Genomic DNA, 21,173 nt, shown 5'->3' with positions numbered 1-21,173 from the left:
ACAACCAGAAACTTTTTTGTACAAAAAAGCCGGCAAACCGGCTGAGTAAAATAATCTTTGAAAATAATAACCGGCGAAATTTTTTTTGTTTTATTATCTACTGACAAGTATGCTTGATGGCAAGTGGCTACCGTCATCCATAAACAATTATTAATTAATTGTAGCACAATTTAAATATATGCAGCAAACAGCAAAAATATCAAATCAAAATTCCCATATAAAATTAACGTCGAAAAATGTTAGGAATATTAACGAAATTGCTCATTTCAACTAAATAAATTCCCATTATGTTTCAATTGTAAGAATAATCGAATTTACTTAAGTGTAATTTTATCAAAAATGTGCGATTAATCAGGACTAAAATACATGTAAACAAATCAGGTTTTCTTGCAATAAAAATCAGCATTATAGATAATATTTGACTTTAGCGAAATCAGGGCAAGTACTAAGTTAGTTAAAGAGTAACAGGTATGGTTTTTATTATCGGTTGAGGTACTTGCAACATCTCTCTCGTATGTCTCACATTATATACAAGCAACTACAGATTTAAACATCTATATCATAAGATTTACTATTTTAACACCTGTTATATTTAATGGCATGTTATTTAAATTTATAAGTAATAAATAAAATTATAATAACATATTATTAAAGAAAAATTTATTTATTATTAAAGAAAGTCTATATTTAATAATATATTTCTTCTGTCTAAGTATAAACAGATGTTAGATACACTTTTGCAGTAAGATATAAGGACATGAACACCTGTCTATGGCAAATTTAACTTTTATGTAGTAAGAAGAAAAGGGTTCACTAACACATGTGTGTGTACTGTTATGTGCATGGTACTGCTCATGTCTATAGGCGACGATTACCACTTTCCATCAGGTGGGCCGTCAGCTTGTTTGCCATTCTAAGTTATATAAAAAAAAACATGTTAAATTAATATACATTGTTTTAATTAAAAATAAGGCATTTACATCTGTCCAAGAAATGTAATACTCTCTACAGAGACATCTATCGCTGCAATCTTTAAATAAGCAAATTTATATCTTTTTTTTTTTCTATGTTGACTGCCCGTACAAGCAACAGATTTATAAACCCATATACATTCTTGAGTGTAATAAAAATAGTCAATACGCTCGACTATCCCCGCACGGAGGGCCATCTGTGACTAACTCCGGGTGTCCTGTCATTAGAGGGTATATTGGAAAACACCACCGGAGGGCGCTCGGAGGGCCGACTTATAAGATGGCGCCGTCCACGATTCAAACCAATATAGATGCAAATTATAATGTCAGAGATTTATCTATTTTCGATGCAATACGTAAAATACTATTAATATATACAGGAATACAAGTAATTGCTCTGCAAAAAAAAAACCTTCAATTTTGGACACACATATACACCTTCATCACACCACTAATAATTGATTATACATTTATTTCTTAGTAATCCATATCAAATTCATTCATTAACAGTATCTTTAGTAGACACCATGTAGGTCTCGGCATAGAATGGACCACCACTTTCTTTCCCGTAGGTGTTGTAAGAAGCAACTAAGGGGACTTATGGTGGAGGAATGGGCAGCAGCGTCCTTCTTAAAACGTCATCAGAAGCCAAACTGCGGTTGCCAACCTGACCAACCGAAGCGTGACAACTGCCAGCAAAACCCCCCCTTATGGGAAAGGGTTTAATCAGCAGCAGTAACAGCTGACACAACAACGGAAAAACAGTTAAAATAAATCTGGAATGTTTTTTTTTAATGTGTAGTTAAAATTTTCTGATATTTCAAAATAAAAAACTTCTTGTAATTACCGAATGTGTATTTGAAAAATTCAATTTTACAAAAAAAATATTACAATGGTTACCTCAACAATTTACGTAATTATGAATAATAAATAATTACGTAATTTTGATCCTTCGAGCCGGATTAGAATCAGCTGCCTATAGTTGCCAAATACCGTTATAAAGGGGGGAAAGGGATTGTTAATAATAGAGACGAAGAATCCCATTGCTAGCAATATACCCAACCAGATCGACCTCCTCGCGGTTCCTCTTGGAAACTATCATGATTAATTCCAGATGAATTCATCATGATTGGCTAACTGGCCTGTTTTCATCCTCATCGATCATCCTTCACTGGTGCCCCGTCAGCGTATCCCGTTAGCGCAGGCGGGGTTACCATACCATTTTTATCCCATTAGAAAATACCGTTATATATGTACCTACTGTATGCTATAAATAACTTTTCTTATTCGATACATTGCTAGCGAGATACCAAATGAGTCGCGTAAGGGCTCCGTACAAAATCGTTCTTAATCTTCGTTTGATTGACGCGCAACGTTGCGTCGCACCGGTCGGCTCGCGTCGCGCGTCGCGCGTCACACGTCACGCGTCACGTCGTATCAGTACTCGGAGGGATTTAATTAAAATTAATGATGCGTAATCCGGGATCAATAGGGAAGAGACTGGAACTTAAACTGCTGAGTCTCGCTTCGTTTAAGACTTCGCTTGCTCAATGAAATTTGAATATATTGCCAATTATGTATACGAACTGCATCAGGATCAGAGGTAAGCTTTATTGAGTCTTGACTTTCACCAATACATAAATAATTATTATTTCTATCGCAATGTCACTTCGTTTATATATTTTACAAAATATAAACATAGACTGCGATTGGAAATGGACAGAATCCGTACTAGGATGCCCTGTGTTACGGTATTCTGGCCCCCACACTCGGCCGCTGGTTGTACAAAGAACAGGTAAATCATAGAATAAAAAGTAAAAATAAGTCTAAAATTTTTTTTTTATACAACTTAGAATGGTAAATAAGCTGACGGCCCACCTGATGGAAAGTGGTACCCGTCGCCTATAAACATTAGCAATACCATGGTCATAACGGAGTATACTGTTTCGCCCATGATACCCCCTATGCGTTGCCATTCCTAAGGTGTTATTACACTCAGGTGTTATTCCTCCGTACCCAGTAAATTCATGCCATACCCCACCCTTCAAACGGAAGCACAGCCATGCAAACACAACTGCTTCACGGTAGAAACACAAATGGAACAGAGGTACCCAAGCAATCGACTTTTGTACAAAGTCTCCCTCTGGCATATATAAAAAGGCACAATATTACAAAAATCAGGTATATAATTCCAAATACGAACGTAATGTCCAAAATGAACTCACTGTATGGTTTTCAGAAAACATTCAGTTTCTTCGTAGCATTTTTAAGCGTTTTTAAATATTTTGTCACTTTATATTTGCAATTGTATTACATATTATAATCACCAGCTTTTTTGTGTTTGTATCGTGAAGCAGTAGTGTTTGCATGGCTGTGTTTCGGTTTGAAAGGTGGCATATGGCAGTGAATTTACAGAGTACACAGGAATAACACCTGAGTCCTCAGGAATGGCAACGCATGAGGGGTATCATGGGCGAAGCAGTATACTCTGTTATGGCCATGGTACTGCTAATGTCTATAGGCGACGGTTACCACTTTCCATCAGGTGGGCCGTCAGCTTGATTGCCATTCTAAGTTGCATAAAAGAATTGTAGCAAGATTCTATATATATGTTTGTAAGTCGGTTTAATTGAAAATAGTTATATGTTAAAAATAAATATTATATAGATATTAATATATGAAATTTTTTATCTCAAATATTACGCATATTTCAAATTTCATGATGAGTTACTCTACAGTTGTGCCAACCAATAAATAACAAAGTAAAGAAACTCACATTTACATTTTAATTTTTTTTTAACTAGGTGATAATGGAATGATGTACACCTATCATCATACGCTGGCGGAGCAACAGTGAATGATGATAGGTGAGAATAAAAAGGCAGGTCAGTTTGCTCACCGTGATAAACACACCTGGAATTCAGCACGATGATTTCTAGGGGAAACCACGTGGAGGTCGCCTTGGTAGGGTATATTACTAGCAATAGGGCCCTTAATGTCCATTATTAACAATCCCCCCCCCCCCCTTTTTTTTAAATATTAGTATAGATTAGATATTTCTTTGTAATAAGCTGTTTTCTTGACGTAAAATATTATTCTATACTATACTATATTAATGTTAGACAGACATACCGACACAAATATCTCCAGTCGGATGTATACCTCAATACAGTCGCAACAGGACAAAGCCTTACTCACTCACGTGTATCTTTCATATGAAACTTGTTTTTGCTGAACAAATAAATATGAGACTTATAGAAAATGGAATAGACATTATTTCAACTTGACAGTCTTTATTATGAGCTAATATAGTAACTTCGGTCATATCATCCGAAATAAAAACTGTACAAAACGTCTAATTGTCCAAGGTTCAGTACAAAGCAAACGTTCTCGGAGTAGATCACCAACGCTAACTTCGTGCCGCCTAACAGTCGATTCTAGGGGGAGAAGGGATAGTTAGTAATGGGGATAAGTAGCCCCATTGCTAACAATATACTATATCAGGTCGACCTCCTCATGGTTCCCCCTGGAAATCATCGTGATTGATTTATTATTAGATTCGTCACGACGGGCTAACTGACCTGCTTCATCGTCACCTATCATCCCTCACTGGTGCCAGTGTATACAGGGTTACTGTTACTATTTGTTTTGATGGGTGAAAATGTTATGGTAACCCCGCCTGCGCTAACGGGATACGCTGGCGGAGTACCAGTGAAGGGTGATAGACGAGAATGAAAACAGGCCAGTTAGCCCATCATGATGAATTCATCAGGAATTAACCATGATAGTTTCCAGGGGGAACCGCGAGGAGGTGGACCTGGTTGGGTATATTGCTAGCAATGGGATTCTCAGCCTCCATTACTAACAATCCCCCAACTGTTACTAATCATCAATTCTCGATTCTCTAATTTTTTTGTTTTTTTTTTTAATACTTATTCTACTATCTGTATTATGTCAAAAAATTAAAAATTATAAAACACTCCGTCACTCAAATGTTTTGCCTTCCCGGAACCTCTCCACTAACACTTGAACTTTATAATACAGTACTAAAGTTCAAATTGACTTTTTTCTTATACAACTTAGAATGGCAAACAAGCTGACGGCCCAACTGGTGGAAAGTGGTAACCGTCGCCTATAGATATGAGCAGTACCATGGACATAACAGAGTATACTGTCGCCCATGATACCCCCCATGCGTTGCCATTCCTGAGGATTCAGGTGTTATTCCTCTGTACTCTGTAAAATCACGCCATATCCCACCCTTCAAATCGAAACACAGCCATGCAAACACAACTGCTTCACGGTTGAAACACGAATGGAACAGAGGTACCCAAGCAATCGACTTTTGTACAAAGTCTCCCTCTGTAGTATAGAAAAGTGTTGTTTTTAGACTTTTTCAGATAATTTTAAAATTTTTTCTCTCCGTAATAATCATCGTCGTACTTCAAGGAATATTCTAAAAAAGAATTAGCGAAATCGGTTTAACTGTTCTCGAGATTTTCACTTACAAACACATTTAGCTATTCATTTTTTTTTATTTTAGATGCCATATCCATTGCGTGCTATGTCTGTCACGCTATATCTTTATTATTTTTAATCTGTGTGCACAGTTGCAGTCGTTTCTTTGCTGTAAGTGAACAGAGTCGACCTGTATACCTGTATCACTAATCCGAGACGGGACAAGAGATTGTTTCCATTTTCACGTTTATTTACAACCGACTTCAAAAACAAGGAGATTCTCAATTTCGGAGTCCGGCAGTAACCGGACGCTTCCACCGAGACTCCATGATGGATTTCCCCTTGCAAAAACAAAGCGGGGTTACCATTCCATTATCATCCATTAAAAAAACTATTGACAGAAACATACTCGTTGTAAGTTCATACAATTGCTTATTATTATTATTTTTATTTACCGTTTATTTTTCCCCGTTATTTACAAATAAAATCACATCCAGTAGACGTCGTATTTATATTACATTATTCTTAATAAATGGGCAACACAGTATACTCTGTCATGTCCATGGTACTGCTCATGTCTATAGGCGACGGTTGCCACTTTCCATGAAGCGGGCCGTTAGCTTGTTTGCCATTTTAAGTTGCATAAAAATATTTCATCAACAGTGACTCGGCATAAAAGCGTCGAAAGTCGATTTCCTCTGCTTATCTCATAATAAATGATCGTCGTAATGATACGACGGAAATAACATGGGCATTTTTATAATTTATCGTAAACCTATCGTGTTGAAATATTAACATTTTATCATTGCATTGTAATAAGAGAGAATATATAAGAATATCGAAGCATTTGGCGTCCCATTGTTTCTGCCTACCCTAATAGGAGACAGGCGTGACAGATATGTATGTATGTATGTATATAAGAATATCGTAACAAGGGAGTATAAGAGAGACAATATAACCTTCAAGAAACGAGCATATTCCATTTTAAAAGGCCGGCAGCACGCCTGCAATGCCGCTAGTGTTGCGGATGATCAAGGGCAGCGGTAGTCACTTACCCATCAGGTGAGTCGCATGCTCGTTTGCCCCCTGTGTTGTAAAAAAAATATGCAAATATATTAAGAAGCTTTCAAATTTCTCTGCACATTCACGATATATATCATTTCATCAAAATAATCGTATCTCCATGCAATTTAATACACTTTATTTATTTATCTATTCTTTATTGCACAATAAAACTTTGTACAAGTGGCGAGCTTAATGCCATATGGCATTCTCTACCAGCTAACCATTGGGTAAAAACAGAAAGCGTATGAAGTGCAGTGATGGTGAAAAATGTGACAATTATAGTAACACATTAAAGCAATCATACACAATACATAAGAAATACACATGTAATACATGAACATTACTTTTCTTTTTAGTAACTTAAAGTATAACTTAACTATAACTTTGCTAACTAATAACTTCCTTTACTACTTACTAACTAATTTTACTAATAACTTTACTCACTTACTATATCGTAATGCCAAAATCATACCATGCCATGCCATGCCATGCCACGCGATAAATTATAAAACCGCACATTTCCGTGATACCGTGGGCATGTGCATTAGAAATAACGGTAGAAACCGCGTGACTCAGAGATGGCCTGGCCTGCATAAAGGTGTATAAGTATCTACTGAGGCCATGCATCACAATACGAGACATGCATTTAAGGAGCACCTTGATATATTAATAAAGAAAAAAAAATTTATTCAACGTGGAATAGCATAAAAGCTGACGGCCCACCTGATGGAATTGATAACTATCGCCCATAGACATGAACAGCATACGTCACTGAAGAACATTGATGCTAATTTTTATTGAGTGGTAATTGAATAATAAGCCCGACTACCAGGATGTTTTCAGGGATGAAGAGAAGAGACGAGAGTACATTGGAGGGAAGAGGTTGTTAGTCATGGGGACAACCAGTCCCATTGATAGCAATATAAGGGTATATTGTTATTAATATATTGTTGTCAAGTTGACCTCTACGTGGCCTTTCCTGGAAAACATCGTGCTGAATTCCAGGTGTATTCATCACAATGGGCTAACTGATCTTCATAGGCTACGGTAACCGCTTACCATCAGGTGGGCCGTTTCTCACTTCAGTGGTAAAAGACCTACCTTTTCATTCTCACCTATTATTATTATTCCTCCCCCCCCCCCCTCCATTACGTAACCTAATAACATTGACCTGAAATGAAAAACATATTTTAATACTACGTTTTTTTTTTTAAATAAAAATAGAATTGTAACCCCACTTACCCTACGTTATAAATTTACACTAACGAGGTAAAAGTGAAAAATGATAGCTAAGAAAGAAACGCATTCAATTCCCGTTTTCCAATTATATATATATATAAAACTACAATAGTTGAACTTAAAACTAACAGACAGAGAGACCGTAAACACTATTGAAGAACGCTTTTGTCTGCTACAAAAATACTAACAAATTCAAAAGGCTCCCTCTCTCGATTGAAACTAAAACTTCTGTATCGAACACTGAACGAGCTCTCATTATTTCACGACTTGAAAACTTAAAATTCGCAACGTTTTTCATGATCTCACTTCTCCTTAACTCCAATACTATTGTGAAAGTTCGAACAAAAGATTGAAATATGCCAAGTTGTTACCCGCGACCGTTGCCGGCGAGGTAACTACCTAGCTACGTTAGTATATTTGCAGGCTGCAATATTATTCAAATTGTACGAAACTCGACTCCGTTCAAGCGTTCAAAATAATCATACGTTCCCTATGAATAAGATTGCAGATACTTACAGTATTTTATATATACATATGTTAATATATACTATTTATAGTTATTTATATATGTATTATATGTGATTTATGTAATTACAATTTGTATATACCACATATATATATACAGGGTGGCCCATAAGTCCTTAGTAATGAAAAAAATTCTTTAAAATAAAACTAATTACACTATGAATAATATTTTTATTTGTAAATATAGCTAGAAAAACGGGAATTATTTTTTGTAAATAACGTCGTCCAAATGTAATCCGTTACAGTCACGGCACTCTTGCAAACGCCTTCTGAAATTGTCGATGACTGCGCGGCACGTCACTGCTGAAATGCTTGCCATTTCTCTGCGGATGTTTTCTTTTAGGTCATTAATTGACCGCGGGTTAGAGTCGTACACTTTAGCCTTAAGGTAGCCCCACAAAAAAAAATCCATTGGAGTCAGATCCGGGCTACGTGGTGGCCAGGAAATGTCTCCTCTCTTAGAGATAACTTTGTTTGGAAAAAGTTGACGGATAACGGGCATAGCAGTATTGGAGGTGTGGGAAGTTGCTCCATCCTGTTGAAACCATGTTTGGGCATTAAAGCCTGGAAAATTTTGCAATTTTTGTGTGAAAAACTCCTCGATCATGGCCACATATCGCTCCGAAGTAACAGTAACAGCACGCCCTCTGCCGTCCTCAAAAAAGTAAGGCCCTTTGATGCCATGGGCTGACATAGCGGCCCAAACTGTAACTTTAGGGCTATGTAAGGGCTTCTGGTGCTTAAGTTTTGGATTAATCGGGCTCCAATAGGGGCAATTTTGTTTACTAACATGTCCGTTAATGTGGAAGTGTGCCTCATCAGAGAACATTATGTTATTGAACGAAGTAAACCGATTAAACATTTCATTAGCATAATTCACTCTCTGAATAGCATCAGTTTCTTTTAATTCTTGCACCAACTGAATTTTGTAAGGGTGCATAAGTAAATCTTTCTTCAAAATCCGTTGTAACGATGTCCTGGATACGTTTAATGCACTGGAACGCTTACGAGTTGACTGTGTAGGATTTTCACGAATAGATTGTGCCACTGTGTCGATGTTTTGTTCCGTACGTGATGTCCTTGGGCGACCCAACCGCGGTTTATCTAACGTCGAACCGGTCTCCTCGAACTTAGCAACCCAATTCTTAATCGTTTGGAGAGCTGGGGTGTCATCAAAGTTGTGTAAACCTTTGTGTTCTCGAAATTTACGCCTCGCAACGGTTGCCAAATTGTTGTTTTGATAAAACTCGCGCACACAAAACGCACGGTCCGCTTCGGTGAAACGCTCCACCGCGACTAAATTCCCAGAAACCGAAGTTACTGCCCCCGCTGCCCCTGCACCGCTCACGCGCGCCGTTTTCGTTTAATTCAAATTTTACTTTTCTAAGGATTTTTGGGCCACCCTGTATATATACCAGAGGGAGGCTTGGGTACCTCTGTCTCATTCGTGTTTCAACCTTGAAGCAGTTGTTTGTATGGCTGTGTTACGGTTTGAAGGGTGGGATATGGCGTGAATTTACTGGGTACAGAGGAATAACACCTGAGTCCTCAGGAATGGCAACGCATGGGGGGTATCATGGGCGAAACTGGTACTGCTCATGTCTATAGGCGGCGGTTACTACTTTCCATCAGGTGGGCCGTCAGCTTGTTTGCCATTCTAAGTTGTATAAAAAAATATATATAAAAACTACACAATAATAATAGTTACATAGTTAACAACTCCTGGATGCATTCGGAGTGCATTTCGCCTGAAATGCGCAATCACCAGCCGGGCTCAGCGGGCGGGGAGTCATTCCGATAATTACTAAAGTGCACTGTCGTGTTTTAAACCACGATTATGGTGCTTAAATCTTGTTCAATCCGTAGACTGTACGCCTCGTGATTTCCATCCAGAACATTCTACATTTACCATTATGTTCCACGATTACACGACTGTAAATACGTCTCTTATGGGACTTTTTTTATTGCCTCTGTCGAATAGCGATGATTACGTTGCTTTGTGCAATTGAGGTCCCGGGTTCGATTCCCGGTTGGACCTATTTGGGAAACGAACTTTTTTCAACCGACTTTAAAAAGGAGGTTATCAATTCGGTTGTATTATTTTTTTTTATTTGTTACCTCATAACTGAATCAGTTATAAACCGATTTGGAAAATTATTTTTTTATCTAAAAGGGTATACTTACAGATGGGTCCTGTAGAAATTTTATTAAAATCGGTTCAGCAGTTTAGTTTTTAAATAATTGGTTTTATCAAAATTGAAGTCGGTTTTTTTTTTGGGACACAATCTTTAATGAATTAATTGGCTCATATCTGGATATTCTGGCATGTATCTCTAGATATTTCTTTGCCTGTTGCCTCATAACACGCGGTATTCTAGCTTGACAACCAGGCGTTTGCTGTGGTAATGTAGCACTAATTATATTTATATCTGTCTTTATGTCCATTCATTCATCCGACTCTTAAGGGTGATAATAGAATGGTAACCCTACCTGCGCTATCGGTATACGCTGACAGAGCACCAGAGAGGGATGATTTTTTTTATACAGCTTAAAATGACAAACAAGCTGACGGCCCACCTGATGGAAAGTAGTAACCGCCGCCTGTCTATAGACATGAGTAGTACCATGGACATAACAGAGTGTAGTTTCACCCATGATACCCCCCATGCGTTGCCATTCCTGAAGACTCAGGTGTTATTATTCTGTACCCTGTAAATTCACTGCCATATCTCACCCTTCTAAACGAAACACAGCCATGCAAACACAACTGCTTCACGGTAGAAACACGAATGGTACAGAGGTGCCCAAGCAAACGACTTTTGTGCGAAGTCTGGTAAAGATGATAAGTAAACGTGAAACTTCGTAATCAAAAAACACGTTTAATTACATGACGCAATAGAATCCCAGACTACATCAGACATAGTGCTGCGGATATCCACTGGATAGTGGAACAGTGACCACTGTAGTCCAAACAATTTCCATCAGGTGGCCTGTCAGCTTGTTTGCTATTCTAAGTTATATAAAAAAAAAAGTTGAAGCGAAAATAGGCCAGCCTTAAAGCTCCAGCAACCGATAACCGATGGGGAATGGTTCTCGAATAAAGACTCTGTTCAGACAAGCGTAATGGGGGATGAACCTGCAAGGGGGAAAGGAATTGTTAGTAACGGAGACTAAGAATCCTATTGCTAGCAATATACTCAACTAGGTCGACCTGCTCGCGGTTGCACCTGGAAACTATCATGGTTAATTCATCATGATGGGCTAACTGGCCTGTTTTCATTCTCATCGATCATCCTTCACTGATGCTCCGCCAGCGTATTCCGTTAACGCAGTCGGGGTTACCATACTATTTACACCCATCAAAAAAAAATTCAGTTAGCTAGCAATATGCCTTATCAGGTCGACCTCCACGTGGTTTCCCGGGACACCATCGTAAACAATTCTTATTTAATTCGTCACCATGGGCCAACTGACCTGCTTCATCCTCCACCTATCACCCTTCACTGGTGCTCCGCCAGCGTATCCCGATAGCGCAGGCGGGGTTACAATTCCATTATCACCCATTAAAAGAAAAAAAAATTCAGTTGCATTAACAAATAAAGATTTTTATTTAACACTTATATTTAACAACTATTACAAAAAAAAATTAATAAACATAATTATATAACTTTTTTTTAAGTTATAAACTTATTATTCATTTAAATATCAGAGTTAAAGCAAAATGATAGTACAAAAAAGAAATAATATTTTCTCCTATTAAACAAAACAATAATTCTTAAAAAAAATAATCCGGTCATAACCTAAGAACAAGGAATTACATAGAAGGAATGATAAAATAAAAACTGTAAATCATATGGTTGCCTCCTTTCTTCTTATGCAAATATAATTAGTAAAAAGAGGACAACAGATACACCATAAGTTGCTATTTTTCTCGATTCATAGCGAGCTAGTGTATAGAAAATGTTTGATATGTCAATTATTTGTCATTAACAAATTTTACATTACTAGATTATATACTCGACACAGTTAATGTAGAAAGTATGCAAGTAGGTTGTATCTGCATTTGGTAGGGTTATACGGCCAATAAAAGCAAGTGGCATATGTATCTTGATGAATTTGACTTCTACGGGCTAGTCAAAAGGCAGATGCGTTTTTATATATCTATCCCTCTCTAACGCATTGGCAATGTCATAAATACAACGAGTAACACACTATTTGAATTATGCATTCCATGTATTCTATTGCGAAATCCTTGGTCATAATTGTGACAAACTTTTTTTTTAATAAACACAATAGGCTAAGATTCCGCCGCTGAATTTAAATGAAACTTTTTAATAAGAATTAATTTAAGTGATAGATGAAAGGTGAAAATGAAAATAGATAACCATTTTAGTAAATTTGGTTACTTCACGATGCTTTTTTAGTAAAATTTACACCAAATGGAAGTTTTTTTCTAGGAATTTGTTTTTTTTTTTTTTCTATGAAAGAATGGTTACCAGTATTTAAAGTTTTATTTTAGATAATGATTATGTTGTAATTACAGGGAATTATTTTTTTTTTATTAAAACCTATGTACGTTAAACGAAAATTTATTCTTTTTTTTTTCTTTACAACAACATAAGGGTTGCCTTTTTTATGCAACTTGGAATAGCAAACAAGCTGACCACCCACCTGGTGGAAACTGGTAACCGTCGCCTATAGACATGAGCAGTACCATGGACGTAACAGAGTGTAGTTTCGCCCATGATACCCCCCATGCATTGCTATCCCTGAGAACTCGGATGTTATTCCTCTGTACCCTGTAAATTCACTGCCATGTCCTAAAAAAAATACTCGCAAATAAGAGTTGTCAACTAGCAACCTGGTTGTGACTAACTGAGAGCAGACAACTCAGGTGCATTGTATTGTATGTTTTCGTTCATCTTTCATTTAAACCATTTCATTAAAAAGTTTTATGCCTGCAGAATTCAGCGGCGAGATTTTATACTACAATATGCACTTATACATATGTATATGTACATACATATATATTTATTTATTTACAATTTATGTATATTTGTTGTATTTACATTATCTTTACCTGTACCTTTCCTGCACTAGATGGGTAATCTAGCCAATTATTTTTTTTCTCTCTCTAACTACACTGGGTTGGCTGGAAGAGATCTCTTTTAGAGATGAGCCCATACTTGCTAACAAGTTGATATACTAACCGTTGTATCTATTGTTCAAGTGCAATAAAGAATATAATCTTTAAGATGCTTGAATCATAATAATATTTTTTCCCTTTTCTTAATAAATTAAACAATAACACTATTTAATATAAACAAACGGGGATAAAAAAAAAGATATAAATATTTAAATATTGTTGAATTAAACACCACCATAATCCAGCCTATAGTCACAGCTAAGTATAATATACTAGTGCTTCTTATCTTTTAACAAATGCATACGCACATGCAATATAAAGCGACTTTTGACGCTGTAACATCTTTTGCACACATCACAACAATATGGCTTCTCTATGTGATTGCGCATGTATAATATACTAGTGCTTCTTATCTTTTAACAAATGCATACGCACATGCAATATAAAGCGACTTTTGACGCTGTAACATCTTTTGCACACATCACAACAATATGGCTTCTCTGTGTGATTGCGCATGTATAATATACTAGTGCTTCTTATCTTTTAACAAATGCATACGCACATGCAATATAAAGCGACTTTTGACGCTGTAACATCTTTTGCACACATCACAACAATATGGCTTCTCTATGTGATTGCGCATGTATAATATACTAGTGCTTCTTATCTTTTAACAAATGCATACGCACATGCAATATAAAGCGACTTTTGACGCTGTAACATCTTTTGCACACATCACAACAATATGGCTTCTCTGTGTGATTGCGCATGTGTTTATTTAACAATGTTTTATTGCCAAAACATTTTTTACACAGATAACAACCGTGTGGTTTATCATCAGTGTGATCAAACATGTGCACTTTCAAACTTGATTTTAATGTGTAACTTTTTTTACACACGTGACATGTGTAAGGTTTTTCACCAGTATGAGTACGCATGTGATTTTTCAAATTCGTAATTACAGTGAAACTCTTATCACACACATCGCATACGTATGGCTTATCATCAGTATGTTTGTACATGTGCATTCTCATAGCTTGTCTGGTAGCAAAATATTTTTTACACACCCCGCAATTGTAAGGACTTTCAGCAGTATGAATACGCATGTGATATTTCAAATACGAATCTGTACTGAAACTTTTTTTACACACATTACAACTATGTCGGTTTCTATCAGTATGAATTTGTACGTGTTTTTTTAAACTTGATCCAGAAGAAAATCTTTTTGTACAAACGTAACATTTGTAAGGCTTTTCACTAAGATGACTACGCATATGCTTATTTATCAATGATTTTGTTGCATAATATTTTTTACACAAATCACAACAGTATGGCTTATCGCCAGTATGATTGAACATGTGTATTTTTAAGCTGTTTCTTAAAGAATAACTTTTTTTACACACATCACAGCTGTATGGCTTTTCACCAGTATGAATACGCATGTGTTTCTTTAAATCTGATTTTACACCAAAACATCTTTTACATGTGTCACAACCATATGGCTTATCATCAGTATGTTTAATTATATGAATTTTCAAAGCAGACCTTGTTATAAAGTATTTTTGACAGACATCACATGTATACGGCTTACCAGTATGTATAAACATGTGAGTTTTCAAATATGCATTGGTACTGAAACGTTTTTTACAAATATCACAACTATAACAATTTTCGTCAATATGAATACGCATGTGATTATTCAACATATCTTTTCTAGAGTAATCCTTTTTACATATGTCACAACTATACTTTTCACCAAAATGAATTAATTTGTGTCTTTGCAACGACGCATTCTTATTAAAATATTTTTTACAAACATCACAACCGTATGGCTTCGCACCAGTATGAATAAAGATGTGCGCGTTGTAAGCTGATCGTAGCGTAAACCCCTTTTTACACACTTCACAAATGTAATTCTTTTTAGTACTATGAATGAGAATGTGTGAGCTCATAGATGATTTTGTAAAAAAACATTTTTTACATACATCACAAACATACCGTTTTTCCCGCGAATGGATATTCATATGTATTCGCAAATTTGAATTGTAACGGAAACTTTTCTTACACACATCACAATTATAGGGCTTTTCACCAGTATGAAATAAAATATGTTTTTTTAAAGCCGCTCCTGTTGTAAAACATTTTTTACACTGCTCACATGTGTATAGATTTTTAGCATAATGAATACGCATATGTATATTCAACGATTCTTTTCTCGAGTAACTCTTATTACAAACATCACATCTGTACCTATAACCAAAATGAACAAGCATGTGCCTTTTCAAAGATTGTCGTAGAATATAACATTTTTTACACAGATCACATCTATATGGTTTTTCACCAGTATGAATACGCATATGATTTATTAGCCTTGATTTTATATCATAAGATTTTTTACACAAGTCACAACAGTAACTATACGGCTTTCCTCCAGTATGAATATATATGTGACTTTTCAAAAGTGATCCAGTATAGAAACGTTTTTGGCACAGTTCACAACTATATGGTTTTTCACCCGTGTGAATAAGCTTGTGTGTTCTCAAATACAAATCAGAACTGAAACACTTTTTACACACGTCACAAGTGTATAAATTTTCAGCAGTATGAATAGGCATGTGACCTTTCAAATACGAATTACTACTGAAACACTTTTTACACACGTCACATTTATATGGTTTTTCACCAGTATGAGTGTTTTTATGTCTCTTCAAGAATGATATTGTACTGAAACATTTTCTACAATCGTCACAACTGTAAGGCTTTTCACCAGTATGAACACGCATGTGTCTTATTATTTCTGATTTTATAGGGAATTTTTTTTTACACACGTCACAGCCGTAGGGTTTATTGTCAGTGTGATTATACATGTGAATTCTCAAGGACGGGCCTGTCAAAAAGCGTTTTTGACATACGCTACAACTGTATCGCCTTTCGCCAGTATGAATTTGCATGTGAGTGCTCAAATATGATTTTGAATTGAAACATTTTTTACACACGTCACACATGTTCTTTGCGCTGTGTACACGCATGTGTGCAGTTAATGTTCTTTTTGTGGAATAACATTTTTTACACTTATCACAATTGTATGTCTTATTACTAATGTTAAAATTTATATCATCTTTCTCATCTTTCAGATGTGATTTTGTTACACAGTCCTCTTTACACACTTCAAATGAACATGGGTTTTGGCTACTATGAATTAACATGTGAGATACTAGTGTCTTGTGTGACACGAATGCCTTGTTACATATATCGCATAAGTATATTCCATCGGATACTACTATTCTTACCTGGCGAATAGAATTTTGAACTGCATCTGAAAACAGGAAATATATATATATTTTTTAATGTAAAATATAATTATAACTTATTGTTCATGATTTTTTATTGTTTTTCAAGTGATGCATACATATCTTCTCTTATTGGAGCAGACAGAAACAATGGAACACCAAATGCTTCGATTCAAACAAACCTCTTTCGCTTCTTCCACATTCATCAATCTTTTCATACACGCTCGCCGGTTACGGGTACTTTTAATTTAGCTCTTCTTCAGCACGTCGCCTATTTGGTTGGCATACATCTCCATTCGCTCGTGCTCGATAAATGTTTTATGATTCTTATTCCATCCATCCTCTCCAAACAGGCAAATCAAACCAATTTTCAAGTCGTACTGCGAAATCGATAAATATAGTATACAATCAGTGTGTATACAGTAAGGTGTAACCTATTAGAAATAAACTTTCCTCTAGAAATAATTATAATTAATTCTTGTTGGATTCATCACTATGTGCCAACCGACCTGCTTTCATTAAATGAATGAATATTTATTTGCAAGAAACATGGTAAATATACAGGTGTTGAAATAATATTTAGTCCAATATAACATTATCACCTATCATTCTCACTGGTAACCTGCCAGTGCATACCGACAGCGCAGGCGGGATTACCATTTCATTAACACCCATTAAAAAACCTATTTGGAGTCATAACTTCACAGGTCACAGGTTCCGGAATATAAAATGTGCGGGCTCCGACATATCCTGCTTCGAAATTTAATTTTTATATTTCTAACTCACCTAATTGTTTTTCATTAAGTACATCTTCAGATTCAGAAACAGTTTTAAAATCTGTGTAATCAGTAGTTCCAGAGGCTGTCCCTACAGCTGTGGGTCCTAAAACCAACCCCTCTTTAACTTCATGACTCTCATATAAATTTTCTAAATTATCCTTTTCCTGTTCGTAAAATGTATCTTGGTCTATTTTCTCAGTAACAACATACTCAGTCTTCAGAGCTTCTGCTCCATCTAGATCATTTTTTTGCTCAATATTTCTGTCTGTTTTATATTCTGGATATTTCTCGTAATCTAACTTTTGTTTTGTATCAGGTTTAATATCTACATTTGCTCCTTGCAATTTGTTTTCAATATCTAACTTTAAATCAAGGGACTCTTGCTTCACATCTATAATATTTTTTTTATCCAGTTTCTCCATTATGAATGTCTATGGATTGTTTTTGGTATACTGTTCAATGTGCCGTCTCAATTGATATCAATTCGCCTACGGGAAGAAAAATATTTTGTAATTAGTGTATTTTTTTTACAAACAAGCTGACGGCCCACCGGATAGAAAGTGGTAACCATCGCCTATAGATATGAGTAGTACCATGGATATAACAGTGTACACTGAAAATAGATAATTCTCTCCATTATAAATTATCTCCATTATATATATATATATATATATATATATATATATATATATATATAATGTCTATATGTATGTAATAACAAGGTAACAATTGTAAAGTAACATTTGTAAAGTAACAATTATTTTTAATAGATATGGCTTAGAAATTATCACCAGAGGGAGATACAAAAGTTTGTACAAAAGTCAATTGCTTGGGTACCTCTGTCCCATTCGTGTTTCAACCGTAAAGCAGTTGTTTGCATGACTGTGTTTCGGTTTGAAGGGTGAAATATGGTGTGAATTTACTGGGTACGGAGGAATAACACCCGAGTCCTCAGGAATGTTAACGCACGGGGGGTATTATGGGCGAAACAGTATACTCTGTTATGTCCATGGTACTGCTCATGTCTATAGGCGACGGTTACCACTTCCCGCCAGGTGGGCCGTCAGCTCGCTTGCCATTCTAAGTTGTATGAAAAAAATTAATATAAACTAAAAAGTACATCCAATTACGTATAATACAACTGAGCATTTGTCCACATGAAGAGAGAAAGTTTACCTCCAAAATCTTGGCAATTACATGTTCAATTCGTGTTTTAATTACACAATAATTTCAAGTACTTTTACTACGGGGGGAAGGGATTGTTAGTGATGGGGAGGTTAGTCCCCATTGCTATCAATATACCCTATCAGGTCGATCTCCACGCGGTTCTCTCTGGAAACTATCGCGACTAATTTATCGTTGAATTCGTCACGATGGGCGAACTGGGCCTGCCTTTTCATCCTCACCAATCATCCCTCAGTGGAGCCCCTCCAGTGTATACCGATAGTACAGGCGGGATTACTATTCCATTATCATCCATTAAAAAAAATTGTTTATAATTACTCCTCTCCATCCAAAGGTTGCCTGGAAGAGATCGCTCTTAGCGATAAGGTCGCCCATTGTTTTCACATTGTGATTATTTCTTGTAATTGTTTGTATTTATAATAAGTTTACTATTGTAATCTTTTGGAGGAAACAATAAAGAGTATCCATCTATCCACTTGTACTACTAGCAGCACCAGGTAAAAGGGACAGTGATATTTTAAATAAAAATTTTTAGGTTATATTTTATTTGAAAAAAAAAAATAACGCAATTTCACTGACAAAAAAAAGTACTAAAGATCCTCAATCAATCAAACATCCACCACACGCTTCTCTTGTTTTTTTTTTATATTTTAAAGTAAATTATACTTACTTTCATTAGTAGGTTGTAGTAGCTAAATACTATTTTACGTTACCATTTAAAAAACAATTCTTTAAATTAAAAGCAAGAAAAATTCACCGTCACCATGTTTCTTATAATATATGTACCACAGTCGCAATAAATTCCAGTACCTATCTACCTAAATATCTATAGTAGTCGAAATATGTAAGTACCTACCTACTTACAAAAAATACAATAAACAGACGACGAACTTGAAATAAAATTCTTGAGCGAATTAGGTAAGCACAAGAAACACAAATATGGAAATAAGCAGACAACTTAGGAAAACTTTTTAATTAGAATCTAATAATGTTGATTATATTATTAAATCCAACTGTAAACACCAACCTACCTACATTTTTTTTAACAATATTCCTTGTTCTTGCCCACAGATGCAGAAAATAATCATTATGTTATTCAAGAGTTGGCATTGCCGTTATATTGACAATACTAGAAAATAAATCTATGCAATCACTAAAAATTATGAACACAATAAAGTAAGTTATTATAGTTTATTCTATGTTTATATATTAAATAATAATATTTTGAATGTAATAAAAAATTTGTTATGTTAAATAAATATTAAATGGATTATACAACTACCTATAATATAATTATTATGGGAGAAGATGATCATATTGATAATGAGTTCGTATTTTTATAGATGACATTTTAATAACACAAAAATTGTGTTACATACTAAAAAACAGCAAGCGAAAATTTAACAATTTTTTTTTAATGGATAATTAATGGAATGGTAACCCCGTCTGTGCTAACGGTATACGCTGGCGGGGCACCAGTGAGGGGTGATAGGTGAATAATGAAAAAAGGCAGGTTAGTAAGCCCATCGTGATGAATACACATGGAACTCGGCACGATGGTTTCCAGGGGGAACCGCGTGGAGGTAGACCTGACAGGGTATATTGCTAGCAATGGGACTTGTAGCCCGCATTACTAACGATCCCTTCCCCCCAAATTTAATAATTGTTGGAATAACACATTAACTCAGTGTGTACTGTGCTAAATTAATAATTAATAAATATCTTAATCCACAAACAACTTTCTGCACTATGCTGATTAACATCAATATTGCTTCATAATATACCTTTATCTATAATACTGATAGATAGACTATGTTATTTTACATTATAAAAATTTCAAATGAAATAAAGTAGCATAGATTTCATACAAACATTTTCTTTTATTTGAAATGACCTATATCCATAGACCATAACCAGGGGGGCACGATGACGAAACAAAAAATGGCCGCGCGGAAAAATTTTAATAAATGGCGATGCTAGTCGCGATTTACTATTAATGCTTCCGTAAGTCTTAGAAAACAAACAAAATCATTTATTAAATATGTATACTTTTATTTTAAAAATCTCCTAAAAACGTAAAAATGAATAAAACAAATTCTTAAACCAAAACTCATTAGTTATATTAAAATTCAAAAATTCTTTTATTTCTACCAGGAAACTATTGTGCTTCGATCTAATTAGCATTGTTTATTTAACATGGTCGTGCTACAAGTTTGTACACATCATTTCACAGATGGCGCTGTTTCTATTTAGTGCACTACCTAAATCTATTTTATCCGTTCACCCAAAATTTCTAGATACAGCATTGCCAGATTGGGTACTTTTGTCGCAATTATGGATAAAAATAATTGTTCGCGAAACAAAAAATGTTGGTAAAATGTTTGAAAATACGTCAAAAAGCTTTGGAGAAGTTTACTGAGTTTTTACTTATTTTTTTATATTTCATTTATTAATTTTTTTTATTTTACATTTGTGGTATCTGTAAATCAGACAGCGTTATATAATTAGTGTGGCA

The 21,173-nt window shown here is 35.4% G+C and overlaps 1 protein-coding gene across 2 annotated transcripts; it reads right to left on the bottom strand.

The window, feature by feature from the left end:
* Positions 1-11,971: 11,971 nt before the first annotated feature.
* LOC113516014 (zinc finger protein 271-like) lies at positions 11,972-19,658 on the bottom strand. Of its 2 annotated transcripts, none has more exons than XM_031909016.2 (3): positions 19,515-19,658; positions 17,481-17,961; positions 11,972-16,720 (listed from the first exon to the last, which is right to left on the bottom strand). In XM_031909016.2, the coding sequence occupies exons 2-3, from the start codon at positions 17,893-17,895 to the stop codon at positions 14,058-14,060; spliced, it is 3,078 nt and encodes a 1,025-aa protein (XP_031764876.2). In that variant the 5' UTR covers positions 17,896-17,961; positions 19,515-19,658; the 3' UTR covers positions 11,972-14,057. The 2 variants fall into 2 exon arrangements, with proteins under 2 accessions (XP_031764876.2, XP_031764872.2); XM_031909012.2 differs by lacking the exon at positions 19,515-19,658 and adding an exon at positions 19,329-19,430.
* Positions 19,659-21,173: the final 1,515 nt, after the last annotated feature.

The sequence above is a fragment of the Galleria mellonella genome, unplaced genomic scaffold, assembly GCF_026898425.1.
Source record: "Galleria mellonella isolate WM207_F2 unplaced genomic scaffold, CSIRO_AGI_GalMel_v1 utg284, whole genome shotgun sequence".
In the NCBI taxonomy this organism is placed as follows: Eukaryota; Metazoa; Arthropoda; class Insecta; order Lepidoptera; family Pyralidae; genus Galleria; species Galleria mellonella.
This window is presented reverse-complemented; position numbering and strand designations above follow the sequence as displayed.

Excerpts from the sequence above, each read along its gene's own strand:
- LOC113516014 (XM_031909016.2), bottom strand. The coding sequence starts at position 17,895 with ATGGAGAAACTGGATAAAAAAAATATTATAGATGTGAAGCAAGAGTCC. Across the intron at positions 16,721-17,480 it reads ACTTAATGAAAAACAATTAG|ATGCAGTTCAAAATTCTATT; the intron begins GTGAGTTAGAAA and ends TCCTGTTTTCAG.